The sequence below is a fragment of the Pagrus pagrus genome, assembly GCF_965226575.1.
Source record: "Pagrus pagrus genome assembly, chromosome: 19".
Taxonomy (NCBI): domain Eukaryota; kingdom Metazoa; phylum Chordata; class Actinopteri; order Spariformes; family Sparidae; genus Pagrus; species Pagrus pagrus.
In genome coordinates, this window is record NC_140203.1 from 8,757,331 (window position 1) to 8,782,973 (window position 25,643).

General features: G+C 44.0%; 1 protein-coding gene across 2 annotated transcripts in view; it reads left to right on the forward strand.

The window, feature by feature from the left end:
* The window catches only part of col27a1a (collagen, type XXVII, alpha 1a), a 75,809-nt gene that overhangs the window by 6,859 nt on the left and 43,307 nt on the right, over nt 1–25,643 (forward strand). For both annotated transcript variants that reach the window (XM_084383017.1, XM_084383018.1), the window contains exons 3-7: nt 5,179–6,698; nt 11,537–11,590; nt 17,928–17,981; nt 19,809–19,862; nt 20,011–20,064. In XM_084383017.1, coding sequence (XP_084239143.1) covers nt 5,179–6,698; nt 11,537–11,590; nt 17,928–17,981; nt 19,809–19,862; nt 20,011–20,064 — 1,736 coding nt within the window. The remainder of the gene's footprint in view (nt 1–5,178; nt 6,699–11,536; nt 11,591–17,927; nt 17,982–19,808; nt 19,863–20,010; nt 20,065–25,643) is intronic.

Below are 25,643 nucleotides of genomic sequence, written 5' to 3' on the forward strand. Positions count from 1 at the left end.
TGGGTTGTTTTTTTTTCGAAATTCAAAGCTCTATGATAAAAGCCCTGTAAAATCTGTTAATTTAAGAAATGAATTTCATATCTAATATACCATTTTCTTAAAACTTGGAGATAATTGGAGATAATTTGTGTCTTATTTTCAAATATCATCACATAGTCTCATCGTTCCAGTAAGATCAAGATGTCAGACAGTCACAAAAATCTTAATTTCCGAAGTGGAAATGAAAAATTGGCTGTATAGCTGGTTTTATTGGCATCTGTCAAATCTGGCAACACTGTCCATGACCAGCATCACTGTTGCAGAGTGGCTGAGCTCACTGCTGAGCTCCCTCTAAGTGGAGCGCTATCCAAGAATCCAGCAATGGTAGACAGTATGGACAAACGGTAATTTATTACTCCCTGCATTTAGACAGGGACTTCCTCTGTGGCCAGTATCAAATAATGATTAATGATGAGATGCTGTCTCTGTAGAGATGACCATCATCAGTGCTGAAAAACTCTGATGATGGACACTGCTTTAGCTCTTTTTCTCAGAGGCTGCAGATTTTTGTGTTTTCATCACACTTACTTCTTCAGTCACAACTGGACTTGCTCTCAGTTTCACTGAGATGCTTTCACAGGCATCCAGACAGGCCAGAGTCGGGAGTGTCATTGTTTTTGATCCTTTCCCTCCTTAACCATGATGTATCCTCTTGAGACGTGAGGTTGCCGCCTGTATTTACAAAACGGGGAACTCCCGCGATTTTACACTTCAAAGTTGCCTATTGTGGCTTTGTTGACTACAAATTTGACAATGAAAAAAAATGGGTGTGGAGTTAAACGTGCCTCTGCAGCCCACTCCACATCTTTGCCTCAGGCCAGAAGCTGAAGGCTACGTTAGCCGCTGCTAGCACAGCCGAATCGCCTACCAAACAGTTTGTGATCAAGTTGCATTGTGGGTAATGTAGGCTCTAGGTTCTGACAAGGAATTAGGTACTGTTCTGCTGCATCGATTTAGATCTTTTTTTTTTTTTTTTAAACTGTCTATCATGAGCCCAACTATGTTATAGGAGTTCAGTGCAAAATGTGTAAAGTACAGAGCAAAGTGAGAATCACAATTCAGCCTTATAAGTAGCACACATACCACATAACCGCAACATCCACTGTTGATTCCAGCCGGGGGTCCTTTTCTGAATGTCACATCTCTATCTCTCTCGGTTTCCTGTCTCTCTCCACACGGTCAACTTTCTCTTAAAGGCAAAAACACCCCCCAAAAAATTACAATGAGGGAATCTGGAAGCTTAAAGGTTAAGTTGCATAACATTTAACCACAATGTTCCCAGTTTGATTCTGGCCCGGAACAAAGGCCTTTTAGGCATGTCTTGCCATTTGGCAGCCACGTTGGCAGCGCCCCCAAGCAGTTATTTTGGGATAACAAGACCAGGCTCCTATCTAAATGAATGGGGAGAGAGTCAGAACTTCTCTTTTAATGGTAACAGGGACATAAAAACTGCATGTATATAATCAAACCAGTCAAATCTGAGAAAAAAATGCTCAAAAAGTATGGTGACTTTACCCCAAAACAAGGTCTAGAATGCTTGTTTTACCACAGATTATACCTCGCTAGACATGTGCACGGTCTCTTGGCACAACTTCTGCAAGTTTAATGTCTAGTGTTTGAATAACATCACCTCTCTTGGGAATCCTGTGCATTGCTGTGATATCCTGCTCTTCCACGTTTATAAGAAGTCCTTTTGTAACCACATCAAATTGGTTGAATCTCAGCTGTGTGATCGAGTCAGTGCAACAACATGATTGGCTGATATGTTTTCCTTTCTTATAACATCTCTACCCAGGACCTTTGCATGTCATACCCATCTATATCTCTCTCTGTTTTCCAGTCTATATCTCTGCTGTCACTAAATAAAGGCAAAATGCCAAATATACTCTGAAAAGAAGAAGTTAAAGAAACAAAGACACAACATTTGACCTTGTTTTGCCCCGTGTTTGAATCATAAATCATCAGTCCATTGTGGGAAAACATTGGGATGTATTGCTGTGGGATGATTTTTCCACTCAGAGATATCATAAATGGCTCACTGACCAGCGTACATCAGCCAGAAAGAGGTCTTTCGAGTGTTTTCGGATGAATCGGTGACTTCATCCTCTACAAGGGATAACATTACAGACTGAAGAGCCTTGGACTTTCTCTCTGTCCTACTTGAGTGACTTGGCACAGAGCGAGGCTATGAGCTCCAGCCATGTGTTAAACACAAGTCCGTCTCTGTGTGTGTGCTCACATCCGATATACAGTATGCTATATATAAAACCACATGTCTGATGTGTGCCCCAGTAAGACTACAAGTGGTCATGAAGTAAAAAAGTTTGGAGACAGACAGTAGAAACATGTAATGTACCTCCTGCATCACTGCCAAGTCCTGTTGTCCTTTACTGCAGAGGAGACCACACAGAGAGGAGAACTCTCTGTGGATGGGTATACACTATACCCCATGTAGGTCTAGTTTCCTCAGGCTATTTTATAGAGCCCTAATGTTTAGAGGAAAGGGAAAGTCTGACAACCATATACAGAAAATGGAGAGAGCTGGCTAAATAGGAAAAAGGCATGTCTACTTTCCTTTACTTTTCTCTTTGCAAAAAAATGTTAATGTGCTAAATCAATAAATACATAAAGGAGACATTATGCTCATTTTCAGGTTCATAACTTTATTATATGTTTCTACTAGAATAGGTTTACATGCTTTAATGCTCAAAAAACACATCAGTTTTCTCATACTGTCCAGTGCTGCAGCATTGTATTGCTGTGATTGGTCCACTCACAGACACTTGAGCCAGCACAGCTCACCGTGTCTCTGGTCAGCTCCGTCATGTTTCAGCTTCCAGTTGGCTTAACTTCTACCGTGAATATAGGCATAAATAATGCCAATGTGTGACATGGTGACGTTGTGATGTCAGGAAGTCACAGTATTAAAGGCGGCACTACTGACGGGGTGTTTCAGGCCTTAACTTTCAAATTTAACTTTCAAGACTTTTTGCATGCACAAGAACGTATATACCACACTGAAGACAATTAGATAAACGAAAAAAGCATAATAAGTCTCCTTTAATAATCCAGACTATACAGATTAGTTTGTGGAGTTTTTGTTTGACGTTATAAATATGAAAACTCTGCACAAAACATTTGTCGCTCTGAGCTGTTTATATATTTGTAAAGGCTGAACCACCTCATCAGTGGTCTAATGGAGCAGGCCTCACATTATGGAAAGACAATCATCTCATTGAAGTCCTTCCTTTCTATGGCTTACCAGTACAGCAACTGTTGGGACATCCCATCTGGCTTTCTCCTCATCGTTCCCTCTTTCTGTCATCTCATCAATACTGCTTGCCCATTTTTCTATCTTTTCTATACACATGTCCCCATTAGACAGGGCCCAGTGACCACAGGTCAGAGTGAGCCCACTAACAATAAAGATGCTGAGGGGCCTGGGTCTGACATCACAAGTTGTATAGAAAATTATTGCTGGGACCCCTGAGACTGAAATAGGCTGGAAACTGTATTCTGAGATGATCTACTCACTTGCGGTCATGCTCTGAATTTCCAAACTGACTCTACTGATGAGAGGAGAAAGGATAAGAGGAGGTTTTGTGATGATGCCGATGTCCTTTGCCTCATTAATCCCCTACGGCCTTAAAACAAAGAGGCTATGTCTTGACGTCAATCAAGCAAGGATTCCTCAACATACAGTACAACAAGCATTCAGATGTACTAATTAGTGTGGAAGTTACATCATTTTGCTACCATCATTTTGTATATTTAAAACCAGGTTTTAGGACTCATTCCTGTGATATTATGGTGAAGGAATACATATATTTCCTGTCTTATTTTATTACTTTTTCATTATCAGCAGAAACAACCATACAGTGCATCAGAAGCTGAACATTATCCTTGTTTAGATGGATTCTGCATCACTTTTTAAGTGCAAGTCAGAGTTCTCATTAAAAGAATGTTCATTTTCTGCTCCGTGTGAATCAAAAACTCATTTAAATTTTATTAGACATTAATTTGTGGCACCTTTAAGAACAAAAACCAACTTAATGATTAAAGAGAGGAAGGCGTAATTACATAAATGTCACACATGTGGAGCCACTGTGCTTTGGTTGGCTTCAAAACCTCAAATGATGTTTGTTACCCTTTGGAGCTGTTAAAATATAACCACATTAGACTTACATTTAGGGCTGAGCAGCGCCTTTAAGAATTTGCAGGCGTGTATAACAATAAACATGCTATATTCTGAAGCCATGCTTATAGCTGTTTTATGCTCCACGTCAGTCATATGGTCAACACGATGCCACAACTTTCCATGTTGGAGAGAAGCGTGAGGCTGCAAACCGCTGACATTTGAGACAAAGGCGACCGCAGCATCACTGTGTGGCATCTACCCACTCAGAGAGCAGGGACCGACCAACCAAGGTCACTCCATCCTGCCCTATCATCAGCACAGTTTTATATCTGTCTTGACCTATACATAGTCATTTGTTTTGGCGTCAAGTAGAAGCAGACAGCCTGCAGAAGCCTCAAAACCCAGTTGGTTTATTATTGTTTGGATTTCATTTTTTGTGCCTCCACCATCTTTTTTCCCATCTCTTTACCCTGCAGTGTTTTGTGCCACATTACTTTATAAACTGCTGTTAAATGTTGGCTGAAAGATCAGGAAAATTGGCCCTCAAGCCAGTTCGTCAATCCAACTGTCACTGGCAAAGACAGCTGAAATATTATGCTTGCTTCTGTCTCATCCATATCTGCTAATTGGTTGATATGTGTGTAATTGCTGCTCAAGTGGCCATGCTTCTGAGTGTTGCTGCTGTTCATCAACAAAACTGGGACCAGTAACTCTGTACATTGGCCTTTTGTGATGTTTAAATTTCTAAATTTGGCCATTGTCATTTATTCAATGAGCCATTTCTCCTTTTAACAGAGGCAAATGTAAGATGATGCTCTTTGTTCCAGGTGATGCTTTCACATGTTCCTGATTATGGCAGGACTTAAAGGGAAATGTGAAAAGAATAATCAATGATCAAAGAAAACAGATGTGATCTGAATGATAAAGTCCTCAAACTTATCTTAAAATATAATTGATGATAATTACATGCAACTCCTAACACCATTGTCCTTTCTACCTAGATGTCGACATCCTCCAAAAGTTGGGGCTCAAGGGAGAGAAGCCGTCACGCTCGGTGCCAGCAGGGGTCATTCCATTCAGATCAGGGATCATCCTCAACCAGCGGGCGCACGTCGAAACGCCATTGCGCTCAGTCTTCCCAGCGACCATCTGGCCCAACCTGGCACTGGTCCTGAGTGTGCGCTCACACCGCGTCAACAGTGCTTTCCTCTTCACCCTGCTCTCAAGCCGCAGGAAGCTCCTTCTCGGTCTGCAGCTTACGCCGGGCAATCTGGTCCTTCACACAGGACCTAACACCTCGGTGGCATTGCCCTATGAGCCCCATGATGGTCAGTGGCACCAGCTGGCGGTGGGAATTAATGGACAGAGAGTGACTCTATATGCCTCCTGCGGAGAGCAGAGTGTTCATGCAGACTTTGGGTGGGACCGTGAGGAGGGACTGGCTCCAGAGCTCCAGGGCTCCTTCCTGCTGGGGCGTTCAAGCCAGCAACAAGCCTCAGCACACTTTGAAGGAGCCATCTGCCAGTTTGACCTGGTCCCTTCTGCACAAGCAGCTCACAACTACTGCAGGTACATTAAGAAACAGTGCAGGGAAGCTGACACATACAGGCCTAACCTTCCTCCCTTGTTGCCTATCCTTCCACGAGAAACAAACATCACAGCTACCACTGCTACCCCGAAGCATGGTGGCCCGGAAACAGCCCAGAAGACCACACGGGTGAGCCTTGCCAGGAGTGCTGCCGCTGCCGCCTCGGCTGTCAGATATGTAGCCTCCACCCAAACAATAAAGCCCAGCACTGGGACCATTACTACACCCCTGCTGGGAACTGTGATGCCAGTCACAGTCCAGCTTGGTTTGGCCTCCCCGCCTACCAAAGCCAGGACTGAAACTGTCACAGCACCACTCAGGACAAGAGCACCCCCAACAAAACCACCAAATCAAACTCCCTCCACCTCTAAAGCTTCAAACCAGAAACCTTCCAAACCCACTCCCACAAAGCCCAGTTCGCATAACAGCTTCAAAAAGACGATTGCAGGAACAGACAATAAGAAGAAACCTACCATTCCAGCCACTAACAGCACCAAACCCACCAAGACAAAGCCTGACTCGGCCTTATCAGACCAAGGTGTGATCCCAAAGAAACCAACCACAACCAAGAAAACGCCCCCCAAGCCTAAAGTTACGCCATCCAAAGCCACGCCATCCAAAGCCACTCCGTCCAAGCCCAAAACAAATTCTGTCAAAGTCATCCCTTCTAAACCAACGATATCCAAAGTCAATCCTTCAAAATCAACAAAAACTACAACTGCTAAACCCTCCAAGTCAGCCTCCAAACAGGTCACCAAACCAACAAAGCCAGCCAAAACCACCAAGGCCCCAGTCACCCCGCGACCAACCAGATCTTCATACAACCCTGTAACACCACCTGCTACTGATGGCTTCCAGAGCTGGGAGGTGCCACCTACTCAGTTCTCCCTGCTGGCTGGACCTATTGGACAGAAAGGAGATGCAGGTCCACCGGTAAGAACCTCTGATCTGTTTTGTTGGTTGGATTTGTGTGCAGTGTTTCCCACAGGTTGATACAGTGGTAGGTGGCACGGCGTGTGACAGTTAATGCTCAGACTTACTTGCATCCTAAGCAAAGGAAGCAACATTGGAAATATCCACTCTGAGGAAAAGTTGCAGTGCAGGCAGAGATCAAGCTCATCTAATAGGCTAGGCTATTAAAACATGGCTTAGTAGTCGCTAAAGTAAGTAGCTATATGTTTCTTTGCAAATGCAATGCACATAAAGAAAGTGTCCGAAAAGTGAAGGATGAAAGAGAAGATGTCTTGCTGCCTTTTCATCTTTACTTTGCATGGATTCTGGTGAAGCGGTTATGGGTGGTTTACAATTAAGAGTGACACAGGGCTATTGAGTTTGATGTTGGATTAGGTTTGATTGAATTAAAATGGACTGGTTGGCCTTGGTGGAGGTAATCGCTCTACTGAGTGCCATACTAGTTTTGACTTGGATTTAGGTCCGGCGTACACTACATGCTTTAAGATATAAAGTGTCCAATGGGCTCTTCACGAAATCTTGCAATTTAAAAGGTGCCTATGACTATAGAAGAAAGCAGGAAGCAGAATATAAAATCCTTTTTCAAAGCTGACAAAGCACCCATGTAGAATAGCTCTGATCAGTAGGCTGTAACTTCTTCAAGGCAAGACAGAAATGACGTGACCACACAAAGACTTTGCAGTCACGTTTCGGCTGTTTGTGCTGGCATCTGTGGGTGGTGAGTTCAATGGTTTACGTTAGGAAAGTGTTGAAAGGTAGTGAACCATGCTCCATTAGGGAAATCCCAGTCTGTGCTGGTCTTTGTCACCAGTGAAAGACCAGGTTTGATTCTCGTGCTCTGGGGCTGGAAATAAGAGACCGCAGAGATATGTAGGCTAATGTGGCACTATCTCCTTTCCCACACAGGTTAGAATTCCTACTTTTTGCTCCCGCCTTTCCGCCTTCCTCTGTGCACAGAGCCCTCCAGGCTGGGTGTGACGTGTCAGGTCTGACGCCTTGCCGTCTCTGCACCAGATTCCTTGGCTAGTGGAGGTCTCATGGCCCTCTTTCAAAGCTAGGTCAAGGGTCAAAGCAGTCAGTAAACACACAGAGTTAGGCTAGGCCTTTTAGGAGTGGGAAGACTGTGACAGGCTGTGTTGGCAGGCAGACGCTCAGTTGTATCTTGACTGGCCAAAGCAACTTTGTTTGGGAGTTTTGTCATGTCTTAATAGCCTACACCTCCAAATGTGACCTGAGTAATCAGACCTCAGTGTCTCGTCAGCACATTCTGGGTGTGTTTGTTTTTAAAGCTGCCCTTGTGATTGAGTCATTTTAGTCTGAAGTGTGAGCGGAGGCCTGTGCGTTTGATACGTGTGCCTTGCTTTTTCTTTGTAGTGGTCTGTAATTTGCCGTCTGAGATTGCAGGGCATGGCGTGTCAAGGGTTGGCCAATTTACATCTCCACTGATGTCCACACCACACTTGACTGTCATTACGGAGAACCAAATTACTGCCATTTAGAGAGCGCTACCTGCAATCTCAATATGGAGTGCTGTAATCTGCCACAGAAAAGAGATTGGAGGAGGATGATTAAGGGAAGTTATGAGGTCATTTACTGAAGGACTGTCTGACACAAGGGCTGAGGCCAAAAAACCTCTGTCATGTCATGCCAAATATATTGCAAATTACACCAATGAGAGGGCAGGAAATTGTACCTAGAAAACTAGGATCAGCACACAAACTATAGCATGCTTTCCAGCTATAGCTCAGGAGTATCCTTTCCAGGCGTTTCGTTAGATGCTTGTAAAAATGTCTGCGTGTTTCGTACGGGTTCTGACTTAAATGCAGTCATTTGACAGGATCTCATATTTAGACTCACATGCGGATTGTTTACTTTGAGAATATATCAGGGATTAAGCAGGTGCTTCCTGTCAGAGTATGTGTCTGTCTCTGTTTTGCCATGTAGTGCCTTGGGAGATTGTGGATAAACCCAGTCACGCTTCCTTTTCAACATAGTTTGGATTTCATAAACACACATGCCATGTGCATACTGTCTCTGACTCCTTCTCACAGCACAGTCTTGTACACACACACTCGCTTTCTTATACAGACACATACACACACCCTGACAAATACAAAAGTCAGGAGCCAATGGAAAGCATTGCATCCATTGAAGTTGAAGCCAATTGCTTCATTCGTCACTATTGCTGCCGAAAGCATTAAGACTCTTCCTCTGAAACCATGATCTGGACTTGTGTGCAGATTCTGCACTCTGTCTGCCAGGAGAAACATCCAGTGAAGGCACAGATATGGCAACAGTTTCCCATCTGAAGCATCTTTGGCTCCTCGCTGCTCCCTTTAAAAATGACTTCCTCTGTTCCACTGCAGCTTGACTGTGATCAGTGTGGTCTGATTTGAAGAGAGAATTGGAGCTTTTATTTAATAATTTCTTAATTGGAGCTGTACTGGCACTGAGTTTAATTTTAATTTAAACTGCAACTGACTGTTTCTCTCATATCAGCACGTCTGTATTCAGTTAAAATGTATCTGCAAGCTGCCTTAGTCCTTAGAAGTAGCCAAAATTAGGTGTTTGCACAGTTTAAAGGGGCTCTATGTAACATTTCATAGCAATTTACATTACATTTATCACCTTTTCATTGGCCATATGTGAGCGGATTATAACTTGATTGTTGCATTTGAAAGCCTGTGGACAGTTTCTAAAAGTTAACACTGCCAGACTGTGAATTTCTTTGTGAAGGACTCAGGCTGGATTTTCCTCGAGTGTCCAAAGGATGTGACTTTATGCATGTTCTCGAGGGCCTCGTCTCAGTGCCTCTCTCCACTCTGCTGACAGAGAGCCACCGTAGCTAACATTGTTTTAGAAATGGAGTCCGCTAACATAAACGACCCTCTTCCAGCACAACACAGCAGTTCCACAGAGCCCCTTTAAAATATCATAAAAGGTCATTGAGGAGTTTGCATTTTGAATTGTTAGTAGAATCGTTGGTAACACTTTATAATAACCTTCATTAATAAATGGTAAATTTGAAGTTAATTTGACTTTAGTTCAAGGTGCAATATGTAAGAATTCCTACTCCAAACAAATAGGGGTTAGAATATCACTCGAGTAACCACTCTTCTTGCTAACTTGCCCATGACTGTAGCTGCTTTTAGCTAGTTAGCTCAGTTAGCCGTGCAGCTAGCTGGACAGCCAGGGGAGTGTTGAAAGAGGTTTTCATGCCCCATGCTAGCTGCTTAGCATGCTAATTTCAGTAGAAATACTTGACTGAACATAAATGTTAATCCTTCACATTATGTCCTTAATTTAATATTAGTTAATTTTTTAATGTTTTAACTAAAATTGGTAGATATTGCTCTTTTGATAGTTATTTTACTATAAACAAAGAAATAAATGCTTTATAAACCATTTATTAAGCAACTTTTTATTGTGAAGCTTCAACTGGCGTTGATAATACTTTGTAAATGGTATTAACAATTGCTTAATAAATGGCTTATAATGCATTTTGATGTTTATCAACAGTGAAATACTATAAATTGCACATTCATTAATGATGGTTATTATAAAGTGTCACCGAATTGTTTAATGAGAGTCAAACATGTAAATTGAAGTAGTTTCCTAACTTTGAAACGATTGCCTCCGCAGATCGCAACACGACTCTGAGATGCATTTGTAAGGTGGTATCCGAATCCTGCCCTAACATCCTCGTGGGCACAGTCAGCAAGTCCAAACCTCATAACTGTAAACAGCCTTTACCATCAGACTGTGTTTGAAATGTGGTGATTGGAAAATGCTTACGTACGTGGGAACTTCGTGAGACTGCTACCTTCCTGGCCAAACCGCAGTCGACCAAACAAAAATATTCTCTTCGAGAGAAAGAATTATGTTTAAATTGGTCAGGTGCAAAGAGAAGAAGACAGCAGGGAGAAACAAACAAACAAGTGCAAGGAAGGACGGCCATGGCGGGGGGTGGAAGTGTGAGGATGGACAGGAGTGTGTGTTGGTGTTGACAGGTCCTTAGGCCACCATAGAGGACGCCACCTGTAACAATGGGGGTGGTCTCAAGCATGGAGGTCGTCCTGGAAGAGATGGTGGGGGGCCAATTATAATCTGCAGTGACACGCTACATGCAGGTAGCAGCTATGATCACAACAACCATTGGAGGTTGTTTTGAAGTTGAAAGTCGTGCTTTGTCTCTTAAAGTTCAGAGCCCTGTGAAAACTGAGATGAGGAAAGGGGACAACTTTCACACAACAGTAACTGCACTTTATGGTGGACGCTGCTGCTTTTTTACTAGATCTTCCTATCGAAGTTTTCTCAGGCATCGAATTAACAACGTGGTTAAAATACTGCGACGCATTTAACAGTGAGGAAAACATTTTAAAAATGCTTTAACATCGGGATCCAGAGCCCTACAGGTAGCTCCTGTTCACCACAGCAACCACAGGCGCTCTGTTTTTCCTCACTTCTCCTTTTCCTCTTTTTTGATTAAAAGAAAACGAATGAGCGCAGGGCTGATAAAGCCACACAGGGGCATTGAGTGGCGCAGGAAATGACCTGTTATTTCTAGTGTTTCTACGGTTTCCTGCCACACGGGCTCAGAGCTTCCTGATGGATAAGGCTGAACTCTCATCACCTTGAGATGAAGTTACTTTTGTACCGTGCGGCCACTGTGCAGCCTGTCTGTGGAGACACACAAAGGTGTCTTAATGACCTGATGGTTAGATGTGAGAGTATGATAGGAGGAGATCTGTATGGTGTATGTCAGTATGCAGCACTGACTGAATGCACTCTCTCTCTAGGGACTGCCAGGACCTCCAGGGAAGCCAGGCCTGCCAGGCAAGAGGGGTCCTCGGGTAAGTCTCCTTGATTGCTCTCAATCACCTCCAGCCACATAAAACACACCTCTAGCAATGATTTTATCTGACATTCGACCCCTAGATTTGTTTTTATGGAAACATGTTAATAAGCATGTCTTTATTTAGGTTTATCGTGGGCATCTCTATGCGTCTGTGTATGTTTGTTTGTATTTTGCTACTGCTGCTGACGTGCATGTCGACCGAAAAGCTCAAACACAAACAGTCAGTAAATAACCCCGCTGGCAGGAGGTGACTCAGAAAGACAGGCAGACAAACAGACAAGGACAGAGAGGACTGTATCTGTGTGTTCCAGCCTAGAAGGCAGGATACTGGATCATTTTCTGAAGTAACAATAATAACCTGCCAAACCAGGCTCCCGCATCACTTTAAATCCCTCCCATCACCCAGCTGACACACACACACACACACACACACACACACTCTCTCTCACACACACAAAGTTTTCCTATGCAGGCAGATTGACCATATTCAGCACGGGGCTGCGAGTGCTGACCTCCCACCCCTAAGCATAAACAGGAAAGCTCCTATAAAGACGGCCTTTCAAAAGGCTGCCTGTGCCACAGGATGCCTAATAAAAGCACTGTAAACAGACAGAGAACACATGGCTCCACTGGACTTTCTTCTCCTCGCTGAGCTGCTGCAGCAGGCTGCACCGACACTTCATAGGAATCCCATTCTGGACTAATGAAAGGCCTCTTTCTCCAAGGCAGTTAAATAGATATAGTCTCATCCGTGGGTCTTCTCTGAGGAATTCTCTTTTACTTCCTCTGTCACTCTCTGATGTATAGACGCAGACTGACTGTTTCTTAGCCACCTTAGTGACCTCTCTTGAGGTCGACTGGTCGGTCCAAACTGAAATATTTCAACTATTATTGGAGGCAGTGCTCTGAAATGTTATGCAGACATTCATGGGCCACAGAGGATGAATCCTGGTAGCTTTGATGAGCCCCCGACTTTTCCTCTAGCGCCACCCGCAGGCAGACACTTGTGTTTTTGAGTGAAATGTCTCGACTTTTGGATGGATTGTCATGAAATTTAGTCCAAAACTTAATGTCCCCCTCAGGATAAACTGTAAAAAGTTTTGTTGTCTCTTAAAAGTCCAATTTGTAAGAATTCCTAACTCGCCAGATACTGACGTGTTGAGATGGCGGCCCACCCGACCTAAAATCCCAAAGCATCAGTATTTGACCAATTTGAAATGAGACAAATAATAATAATAATTTAATTTAATTAGCATTGATAATAATCTACCCATGACTCCTTGTCCAACCATTTAAGGAATGAATAAACACTACAAATAAGTTTCTCAGTCAGTCCAGACCACAGAAACATCTGTGTCAAATGTCATTGATTGATGGGTTATGCCCATGGTTGCGTGCAATTATATTTGGATGCATGTGCTCGTGTCTTTTTATGTGTGTTTTTAATTATTACATCGCATTTGTGGCCGTCTGTGTCTGAGCGACTCTGAGGCTAAAGTCTCTGTGATCCCCCACCACTATACATGTATAAGGAGGTCTTTGTCTGGCTCTAATTAAAGCTATTTAAACCCCAGCAGCACCTCCCATCCCGTCTCTAGTAGCGGTTCCACAACCTCAGGCACACTTAGGTGGATTTCTTGTGATTCAAATCAAACCTTACCTGGAATAAAACTTTAATTGAGCTTAAAAATCGAAGTGCAGAGCTGCGTGAACATGGTCGAGCCAAGGACAATACGAACCCGAGTGGAACTATTTTTGCATCGCCAAGCAGCAGCTTTTCTCAAACTCTGTGCTGTGTTTAACTTGAGGGATTTAAGTAATGAATCAAATTTTCTGAAACAATTCTTGAACTTTTGTCAGAGCTTGGACGCGTTCGAACACACAGTTAATAATCTACCCATGATCCCTTGTCTCAAACTTGCCCTCGTCAAACCTCATTCATCAGCAGTATGTATCAATCTCACCTCACACTGATTTACATCCTGGTGGCTCAGACGTGGACTTTGTCGACCACAGCAAACCAGCTGTTGAACTGCCTGTGGCATTGTCAGTGGAAGTGGCTGGTTTGCAAAGCGCAAACAATGAAAACAGGCCTCTTCAATAAAAAAGCACTTGTAAAGGCCTTTGGTTTTGATGCCACCCTTAACGGGGGTCACTCGCAAACACGCCGCCAGTGTCTGACTCTGACCTCAGAGTCATTTTGTTTAAGTACACATCGGCGCTCACACAGAAGTGCATACACGCTACAGCACTAATCCCACGGCGTGTAGCGCAGACATATGCGGCGGCGTTTATGGCCTGCCTACATAAAGAGTGAGACAGATTATGGAGCTTTCCTGTAAACAAAAGCATTTATCAAGTTTAATTGCTGCTGCCATGTGTGTGACGCATATACACATACTTAAACACTTGCAAACAGGCTCTCACAAACACATGTCTGCAAAAATCCCCCGCTCTTGGCCAGATAAAAGTGTGTCTTTCATTTGGGAAAACAAATTTCCTTGTTGATCGTTGGAGTAATTAACTCCAAATCTGAATTTAATGCTGCGGGCTCTGACAGGTGGAAGAGCACGATTTGATCATAAGTATCATCTCCTTTAGTGAAAACTTCGAGCGTCTGGCTTTTTGCTGCAGAGTGAGCATCTCGCAGGTTTTCTTTTTTTTTTGCATGACCTTCCGTAGCTTTGGATTACTGGAAGTCTGTATGATGACACACAGAGCACCATTGAGCCCAGCGAGCACCACCCATGAACCTTGACCTCCGATCCCACACATGTGAGTGTGAGACGCCGTCGCCATGGCAACCGCTCTCAGTACAGAAGCGTTCGCTAGGTGTCCGTGAATAGTCGGGGTGAGCTCTTTCGAGTCTGTTTGTAGGTGTAATAATGACGACGGTGGTAGATGGGTGCGAGAGGAAACGTGCGGTGGCTGTATCGCGGCTGCACAGGCCTGAATCTCTCTGAAGACTGGCTGCGTGTATACGTCTGGAGCCTGCTGGGTCAAAAGGGTCTTTGTCTGAGTGGGGAAGAAAAAAAAAAATCTCAGTCGCTCATCTTTCCTCACGCTTCCCGTCCAAACCACTCCTCTTCCACCGACTGCCCCCACCTTGCTTCACCTGCGTGTAAAGCTAATTTAGATTCCAGATGGATCATAAAGAAACCTGGAAAACTGAGTGTTGAGTTCTTCTTATGGCAGTGTGTTGGGCTGCTTTGGGTAGAAGGCGACAGATCAGCTTTTTAAGGGTCTGTATAATCCCAAGTGTAAACTGTGTATATGGATCTCTCCTCTGGAACATTACTGTAATAAGCTCCAGCACAGTAAAAATCACAGACCATGCTTCAATTCATTATTTTTGTAATCCCCTTTTGGGCACTTAAATACATTTTTTAAAACCAGGTTTTAGATGTTTGGCATAAAGGTAGCTCCAGGTTTCCGTCGTAATTTCCAAACTTGTCAAGGCCATTATGAGCCTGTTATTGTTGTAAATGCCTGAATAATGCTTTGGATTACTTATTATTTCCTTTTGCATATTTAGCTCCATAAACTTTGGCATTTGAAGCAAATAAATTTATGCGGTTGGCTTTTTACCAGCGCTGCTTAATTCATTCGCCATGTCTACTTCTGTTATTATGAAGTCTGACTGTGATTTATGTGGAACTGGGCTGCAAATTCTCCTCTTTTCACCCGGCGATGGCGAGGCATGCTATAGCAACTTTAACGAAGTTGAGATATTCTCCTGAATCCTCAGAGGCAAAGTTTCTATTTTGTGTTTGTGTGTGTGCTGACTGGGATCTCTAATTATGAAGACATCCAGCGGTTCACATGCCCTTGATCTAATGTTAGTTTATCAGACATTGCCCCGTGGCTCTTATTTGGCACAGCATCATACACAATCTCTTTTATCTTTAATACGGTGACTGTATATACATTTAGAGCTGCCCTTTTACAAGCTTGTGTTGAAAGTCAGACTATGTTTACAGCGTGGCCCATTAAAAGGGCTCGTCTTAAATATTCTGTGTGGGAATGTAACCATGGGAATGATGTCATGGATCTAGATTTAATATCACAAAGTACATATACAGTATTTCCTGGCTTTAAGTTGCACATATGGTCTTCATATTGAATTTTGAACATTCAAAAACAGATATTTTTACACCGCAAACATCAGGAGCTATCATCTGTTTAGATTTTGACCGTTTTGTCTCAACTTAGAATGAGTTGTGCAGAGCTACAGCAGCATTATTACCACAGAAACCACAGTAAACGCCCTGCATCGCTGTTCAGAGGCCGCTGGTTTCTCATTTGATAGCCTTCAGCTTGCGGGCGCCCCACCCTGGTCTTCTCTAATTAGACACCTGTTGTGCGAGAAGGGGACACGACATGGAAGCGAGAGCACAGTACCAAATGTCGGTGCCAGCCCGTGCCTACTCGTGTACTGCCCAAACTGCGGTGAACCACAGGGTTAATTTTGAAGCATGTAATTCAAACATGTCTAGTTTGTATAAGTTTATTTAGGGCACAACAGCGTCCGTTAACACTGTCTGGACACACCAGCCCTCCAGGGAACGACGCCTGCTGAGTACAAACTGAAAATGAAAGGGGATAAGCGTGTGGGCGGAGAAAAGGCACGATCTTAAAAACTTGAGAATCCTTGGAATGAAAGTGTCTCATTTGCAAAACATAAAAAGTTTAAAAACAGACTGGGGCACCCCTGTAGCTTTGTTGTTAAAGGCGCGGACACTGCCCCATGTACAGAGGCTGTGTCCTCGCCGCAGCAGCCTAGGGTTCGAATCTGACCTGTGGCCCTTTGCTGCACATTATCTCCATCTATTTCATCCCGTTTCCTGTCGATCTTTAGCTGTTCTATCCAACAAAGTCATACAAAAGGTCAGCAAAGGCGAGGACAGAGGCTGCGTCCTTGCCTAAGCGGCTCAGGGTTCGAATCCAACCTGTGGCCCTTTGCTGCACATCATCCCCACTCTCTCTCATCTCCCGTCACTCCTCAGCGTTTCTACCCAATAAAGCCATGAACAAAAGATTGTTCATGTCTCATCAAATGCTGTGGATTCTTTTTTAAATATTGGTTTGGAAACCCTCAGCGTTGTGTGATTCACACCAGAGATAACAACACCTTTACACATGCTTAGCAACGTCCTGTTCATTCATGAGAAGCTAGTGAATCAGACATGACGGTCATCAAAGCGCCCTTTGACAGGAAGAGCAGTTACAGCAGAAGGCATTTATGTTGTCATGTCTGCACCCGACCAGTATGTCTGTTTTTGAACTTACCTCAAAGGGCTTTTTGTTGAGCTGTATAACCCAGCCCAAACCCCCAGATTACTTTTTCTTCTCTGTGGGATTACAGAGGGCTGCCTGTCTGGGTGTCGCTAGATGTTGTTTTTTGATGCTGCAGACCAGATCGCTAACATAATGACTTCCTGATTTGTTTTGACTCACCTTAGTGAGACCTGCTGACCCGTATCATGAAGCAGTTGTGGCTCTTTTTCCGCCCTCTCTGACTCGCTCGACCCTTGACCCGCTACGGGGGTAGGTTAGGGGCCCAAGGGTGCCACCACCACGTGGAGGGCAGGAGTGAGGTCAGAGATCCACAGGAAAAAGTCACTCAGAGGAAGAGGAGGCAGACACACAGACAGCTGGATGGATGGCGCAGACAACAACCAACGTGCGTCAGCTGCTGTTTAAACCAAAGAAAAGTTGGTGTAGATTCGTTCTCTGGCTTCCAATGGTTTTGAGCTAAACCTTCCCATGGGGGCTGCCGGATGGGGCGAGATGGCTCACATTACCAATATGCTGCTACTGTAGATCTCACTTTGTTTGCTTTCAGACACAGTTGTGTGTTCATTTCCTCAGCAACAACCAACGCGGACAGAAACACACACCGGCGGAGGAATTCAAAATGTTATGAAACGAGATGATCTGCATTACTCATTAAGATGCTTGGCAAATGTGTGTTTGTGTGTGTGTGTGTGGAGGGGGGGTTGCGGATTGTGGGGCAACAGGGTGCAGGAAAACCACATCCATATGGTGGAGCAGCTCCACAGAGCCCCATTTTCCGTAGGCTTCTACCCCCAACACCAACCCCAAATACCTCACCACCCAACACACACAGCTGATGCGTAGGAAAATAGGTTAAAGTAGCATGAAGGCTGAGGTTCTCCAGACAGACTTTGCCCCCCCCCCCCAACTCTCTTCTCTGGTCTTGTTCACAGTAGCAAAGCCACAGTCTGCATCAGCTCTATCCCAACATGAAGATTGATTGAGCTCTCGATCCCCGTTTGATTATGTTTTTTCTCTCTTTGGCTTTTCCACAGGGCGCCCCTGGTCCTCATGGAAACCCCGGCCGATCTGGTCCACCTGGGCTCAAGGTATCTGACACTCATAATCACAAATGAGCCTTTATTTGTATCGCCAAGAGCCCAACAGCCGTGGTGATATTTCCATTACACGATTGCGTATCTGCCTTGTTGTTGTCTTGCCTCTAACGTGAATGACAATCCGATGAGGATGAGAAAGAGGATGTGTGTTTTTCTTGTATCAGCTGGAATCCATAAAGTGCAACACGGGTAATGGAGCTTTATGGAGCCACACCTGGCAGTTTGAGACACTACAAACGCCGCAGCGCTTAATACCGAAGAGCTAAATCACTTCAACACTTTAACATGTGTGCTGGAGAGGTGACCGTCTGGAGTCCCATTTACAATCAAAAGTTTTTCTGATTCTGCTCAATTTAAGCTCCAAATATGCTCTAATGTGATATGTCAAATGAATTCGGGTGCTATCACTGCGACTCGAGCGGAGAGAGGAGAGAAGGGAAGCTGGACGGCAGGAGAGTCGAAGTGATTTATCAGAGCTCCAGGGAAAGACGTTACGAGTCGGAAAGTGAGAACTTCAAATAAATCTGTCCAAATTTAACGTGTGAACAGGAGGCGACCCTGCCCAAGACAAATTCCCTGCGTCCCTCTTCTGATTGTCTGGACTGAACTATGCCTGAGCAAACACCCTTGACCTCCGGCACTGTGTGCTAAGGGTACATAGTGAGGAGCAGTACCTGTATTTAAAGTGCATTATAAAAATGCCTTGCATAAATGACAACTGTGTAGCTGCATGTGGTCACACTGCTCACCCCCCATCACCGGAGCCCTGACCTCCACAGGTCAACCAAAGGGAGTGTGTTTGTCCTGGTGTCCCTGATGTTATTTATATTATTCCTGGTTGCATTCCTCACTTTTTACAATCCTCTTCCCATCATGAAGGGCCTAATTCTCACCCCATTCGCCTCAGTGCTTATCTCTTATTTACTCAAAGGAATGGTTCGATATTTTGGGAAATATGGTTTACAGTACCGAAGAGTAACAATGACAGTTTTTGGTTGTATTTGGGGTTATGTGCTGGACTATTTCTTGGCGAGGAGCAGTGACCTCGTGGAGTTTTTAGGAAGTCACTACACCTGGCAGACAGAGTAATTAGTGTGTTTTATAGGCGACTAGATTAGTTAAATTCTCCCCAAAGGTTGAACTATTCCTTTAAGTCGTATATCACATAATCGTATAAAAGTCCCTGGACGGTGCTGGCGGAAAAGTGAAGCAGACCTGCTTCCACAAGGCAGATATTTGAACCCATGCCTCGGTGAATGCACACTTCAGTAAAGAGTGGTGCAGTGCAGGCTTCTTCTACCTGGCAGGTGTTGTTGAGAGAATGATTCTGAAGTGTTTGATGTCACGGGGTTCAATGCAATCTTTGCTCTTTCATCATTAATAAATGAAGCAAAGTTGTAAATAGCAGGGGTCCATGGGGAGAGATGGAGTCAGCACTTAGTGTAATTTCCGATCCATAGCTTTGATGTACTGAAGCCCCTTTATTGTTACCTGCTGACAATGAGGCTGGCTGTGTGTGTGTGTGTGTGTGTGTGTGTGTGTGTGTGTGTTTGTGTGTGTGTGTGTGTGTGTGTGTGTGTGTGTGTGTGTGTGTGTGTGTGTGTGTGTGACTGGAGGGGCACATTACGCGCTGTGGCCAGGAAAAGCATCTGTGCCGAAGTGAATTTTTTAATAGAGGCACACTTTTGTAGCCGTAACCTTTCGTCCAAATGAAAGGTGTAATTATTTTGTTAATATGATTGTTTCAGAGATTGAGATCACCGAAGTTAAGTTGGGTTATTTTCACCTGTACAAAGTCCTCCTTTGTGTTTTCATCAGGGTAGAAAAGGAGACCCTGGCATCTCACCTGGGCCGGCACCTAAAGGAGAGAAGGTACGTGTCCCTCGTTTTCCCTCTTGCACGCCACATTAATTTATAACAACGTCCTGTTCAGCGAGCTCCTCACGCAATTATGATTGATTTTTGTGCCACCGGTCTTTGTTGCATTGCCGCCTTTTGACCTTCTCGCTTTGTGTTCTAGGGAGACCCAGGGATTCTTGGCCCGGTTGGAATGACTGGCCAAGAAGGTCGGAAGGTAAGACCGCTCAATGAAATAACATTCAGTGTTTGTAAATGGTGGCCATGAGAGCCCCTATTTTGCTTGCATCTGCTAACTTTGAATACTGAGGCTCCCTGAAACATTTAGGATAGCCCAAGAAAGAATTTTGGCACAAGTTATTGTCACCATAACTTTTGAGTTTTTGAAATGCGTCTGTTGTGATGTTTTTATACATCTGTGTCTATGTGTGTGTGTGTGTGTGTATACCCACTCATATTTCTCCTTTTGTGCTGCGCTCACCATTTCTTCCATCTGTTTTCGCTGGATCCAGCACAGAGGGGTCTTAATGTTGGCAGGAACGATGTCATGAGGGAGGGTTTTTGTCATCAGGGAAACGGGGAACGGGGATCATACACTTAGAATTACCAGCGTCTCAGATGTTACTTAAGTCACGTCTTGAGTGATTCATGAGTGTAGAGAAGAAAAACTGGGACGGAGCATCTTCTTAACAGGAGTGGAACAATCACAAACCAAGAGCGGGGCCAAAGGAGTTGTGCACTGTATGTGTTTATGGTCACAGTTGTGTGTGTGCATTCCTAAGTGCTTGTCAGTATGTTTGCACATAAAACAGACATAAATTAGGCACTACAATGCAATGATTCCCTACCAGGTGTTTTAAGACCCCTGGGTGTACTAAATCGAAGAGTAGGTCTGTTTATTTGAATTATTTAGCAATCTAGCAACGAGTTCCAAATAGTTGGCTAAACGTAATGATTCAATGGTTGAAGTAATGGATATTTGAATAGTTAGCTAAGAGTATCTTGCTGAAAGAGCTAGCGTTAAACACAACAGATTAAAGGCTGATGACAAGTAGATGGTTGAAAAAGTTAGCTTAAAGTGATGGATCATTGTTTAAGTAGTTAGCTCAGAGTGTTAAAGGTGAAATAAAAATAAAGTGTTGATAGTAGCCTATGCTACTTGTAGCCTATTAAACAGTTTAAAAAGTTAGCTAAAAGTAGGCTAATGGACATCTGGCCAAATTGGCTAAAAATAATGGATAAATAGTTTAAATAGTTGGCTAAGAGTTGGCTTTAAATAGTTAAAATAGCTAGTGTTAGAAAGGATGAAGAGTTGGTAGTTAGATCTGGCTAAAAGTATGAAGAAGTTGAAAAAGTTACTCGAAAAATAGCTAAAAGTAATAGATAAATTGTTGATGTTCAGCCTCTGACCCTTCAAGTGTTCGAAAATGTACTCGAATGAAACCAAACTGAACATTAGTTCAGTTTTATAGTTTATAGTGTTATAAAGCATCCAGAATGAACACATTTGGAGCACAACAGATGGTGTTGATGAAGAGGTACTTGAGTTCATCTGACAGTGTTGACGGGGTTTGTCAGACCAAAAACGGCTGGGAACCGCTGCAATATACGACATGATCACCACAATTAATGCTTGGTGAGTCTTGTGTCCTCCTCCGGTCTGAACTAAAATAATCTGTTTAACCTTTTCTTAAACAATCAGATGTAAACACACGTCTGATGGTGGCAGAGGAAGATCTCATAAACTGCTTTCAGTCACATTATGAATCAAATCAAACTGAGCCCTGCAGGAGAATTAGTTGAGTAATTGAATATAGCAGATAGATTGTAAGCACTTCAGCAGAGGTGTAAAGTGCATCTGCATGTATTCACTGTCTTCCCAGAGCCACGGTGCTCCGTAACAGAGTGTTGGACTGTAGTTGGACGGCTGCCTTGAGCTTAACATGTGGCTTTTGTTAGGCGTCTGCTCTCCTCTGTGTGTATCTCTGTGTCCGCTGTCTCTCTTTTTCACACACACTCAGTCAGAATGGAAAATGTAAAGCTGGTGGAAAACATTCACACAGCTCTTACGCACTAAATGAGTCTTGGCAAGGATTTGACGGCCCATCAGGAGGGTTGACACTGACATGTGAATCAGAGGCTGCAGGTGAGAGTGTACCGGTCCAAGACGGACAGCTGATTGACTTTTAACTACTCTGAGATGAGCCACGAGTTCTTGATTAGCTTAAAGGTACATTATAGCTGCTCCTTACAAGTATATTGGAGTGGCATCACATCCTCATGTCTGGGAAGTTGTTGCTAGAGCAACGTGATCAACATACACTCATGACATCACCACAGCATGCCTCAGGTATTGGTCAATGAACCACAGACAAGATGACTGTGAAGGAAACTCGTTAAATTAACTGCAAGAGTCAGCTTCCTTTCCGTACACAAACACAGAGCGGCTTATTAACCCATTTTTGTCCTGCGCCTAACAATGTACAATAACCTCTCACAAAGTCTCAGCTGTGTTTCTCACCGTTGATCCTACATGCCTACACATGGCACTGCTATGACAGCGATGTGAGTGTGTCTACAAACAGGCTCTTTGTCTTGTTCTGTTCCTTTTCGGTCAGCTCAGGTGGAAAGTCCCAGGCGTTTCCTGTCCTGCAGCAGGTCTCCAAACTCTGAGGCCTGCTGCATGGTCGATACAATAGTGAAAAGAAATGATGAGTTTCCTTGCAATTACATGGCAGTGGCGGGCCACCCTGAAACACCCATGTGCTGTTTCTTCCTCTTCATACCTCTCTAGCTGTAGCTCTGTCTAGCTTGCTTGGCTCGTCACGCCGAAGCTGTGGTTTAGGAAAACGGGACAAGAGCAGCTTTTCCTCTGTTCTCCGCTGAAACTTTCCCTTCTACCTTCCCTGTCTCTCCCTCACGCACCCCAACACACACACACACACATACACACAGGCTCTCTATCAGCCTTAGCTTGACACTTCAACCGGGATTTCTGGAATTTGGCTGCTTGTTTTCCATGGAAAACTTTAATGGAGAAAGCAGTGGTGCTTTGAACGTGCGATGGGAGAGTGTGATTTTACACCGACAGACAAGCCAAGCATGTTCCGCTCTGTACAACATTTGTTCTACCAAGCAGACTCTCAATGGCTTTTCAGTATGGTAGGCAGGGTCAAGGAGAGGGGACTCTCACAGGGCCAAACCTCAGCTACAAGGCCACATTACAAGCCACACGTCTCACCTTACTACCACCATCCTTCTCTCTTCTTTGTCTATTCCCACTGCTAGTTGATCTGTCTCTTCTCTTCTTTTCTGTCAGCCTTTTCTACATCTGTCTTTCACACTAAGGCCGCTTTTTCTCCCTTAAAGCCAACTCATACTGTACAGCAGCGTTGTAACTTGTAATTAGTCGATGGTTATCTAATCTTACTATGTCTGTATGCTTTGGCAGATGTTTTCCTGCACATTTCTACCTCCACCAAGGGGGTTATGTTTTACCCATGTCCATTTGTTGGTTGGTTGGTTTGTCAGCAGGATTATACAAAAACTACTGAATGGATTATGACGAAAATTGGATGGAGGATGGGTCTCAGCCCAGAATAGAGCCCATTAACTTTTGGTGTGGATCTGGATAAAGGGACAGATCCAGGAAATGTTTCTCAATTTCTTTAATATAGCGAGATTGGGTGCTTTTTTTTTTTTTTTTTAGATCAGGCTTATTTAGGTAGCTGGTATCTATGAGTGAGAACAATTTGATGCAGATCCAAATACACATTTGGATCAAGCTGAACTTTTATTAGACCAGAGTTGCAAGCCATTACAAAGGCTACAAGTGCAACAGTCCTGTCACATAAAGATCAGTTAGAGCATCAGTGTGCAGCCCGACAGCAGTCATCCACGAATAGAAAGTAAAAGAATATACTTTAATTCCAGTGCATGGGTTAGACAGTTCATTAAAGCGTACTCATTTCTTTCATTTATGTAAGATAGTTTATTGTACGACATTAATCTGTCTGAAGCTCCTCCAGACCGGTTCCAAACCAAACTCTCTCCTTTTAGCTCCTGCCCGCTGTTCAAACTAACAAATCCACATGCTCATCATCATTGTAATTACAGGAGAATTCAAATCAACCATCATCTCCTTCGCATGTCTCACAAGAAGAACAACAAATCATTACTCTGTCTTCCACCATGCTCTTAGTTTCACAGTGATACTGCATGCAAGCAAACAGGCTGCCGGAATTGCGGTCGAGACGGGGATGAGATGAGGGATGTTTTTTTCCGCCGGGTGGATTTCAACCAAATTGTCCTGTTAGGTCCGTGCAGTTGTTTGTTACATCTTCCCCCGCCAGACATCAGCGTTCAATGGGGGGTTTATGTTGTGCTGTACATGCAGCACATGCATGGAGCCAGACGATTGCTCTGAGCGATCATCTGGCTCCATGCTGTTGAAGAAAATTTGGAGAGAGAGAGGTGGAAAGATGAAAGCAGGGATTAATGAGGTGAGTGGTACATTTCTGCTACCATGGCGCTGTCCAGTGGAGGCAGACTGTCAAAGACGCGTATTCATCTTTTGTTGTGTACCGTTGTTAACAGACATGAGGCCTGTGCTCATTTGAAGAACCACAAAGTTAAGTGTGCACGGAGTAGTTTGGTAAGTCAGAGGAGTGACATGTCATCGGCAGACTCAATTTGTCTTTTATTTGATTTCTGCCTAAATGCAGTTAAAGTTCCCTGGGGCACTCCTCAGCTTAGTGGGGTAGGATGGGGGGGGAAATGTACTTACAGGGTGCTACCGGGGAACTGTTGTAAATGAAAAGCATTCTGGTGGGTTTATCTGATTGAACACACATGCTCATTAAGCAAGTGGCATTGTAAACACAGGCAGGCCGCTGGGAATGGCCGCTCTCATTAGCAAGCTCATAATGAGTGAGATAAGGATCTGAGATGGTCTAGCTGGGGTTGGAAGGCTATGGTTAATACCCATGACCTGCAGCGTGTGTGTGTGTGTGTGTGTGTGGCTCATGGACCCCACAGCACAGCTTGGGAACATAAGCCGCTACACATGTTTGTACTATAAGTAAGCCATGTAATAAGACGACGGTGTATCTTTGTGCTTGAACGTGCATGTGTGTTTCCCTGCCACCTACACACAGTATATGTGCACACATGTGGATTGAAAACAGCAACATGTGGACATTCAGATTCTTCAGACGGACACAAGTTCATCAACACAGTTATAGCCGTTAATATAAAAATGGAAATTTTCATGCGCCATGTGTCTGCACGTGCATCCATCCCTGCTCTCTCCACAGCACTGCTTACCAACAGAGCTTTCACAAAAATATGGAAAACGCACACGCGCACACACGTCTGCATGTGTTGCCGGCAGCGGTCTGTCATCACCTGATGACATCTTTGTTTACTTAATGTGTATTACTCATGTGTTCTTATCCCAGCTCCAAGCGTCTCCTCCTAGTGGTCTTTTGATGATGTGCATCAGATGATGTAAGGTGCACACCTGCCAACGGGAGTCTCCCTATTTTTAACCCTTTCTCCCGCCGTGCTCCCGACTGGTCGTTTCTCCCGTGTCTCCGTTTCTTGTGGGATATGTGTCACGCTACCTGGCAACCCAGAGCTTGCCTGCCCAAGCCCTCCACTCCGCTGCATAAAATTGATGGAACAGGTCCTAAGTAGAAGAAATACTCTTCCAAATTTCATTCAACTCTATTGACATTTTGTTGTCTCACTTGCTCATCCTCTTGCCTCCACGCTGCAGACTGTAGTCCTGCACCC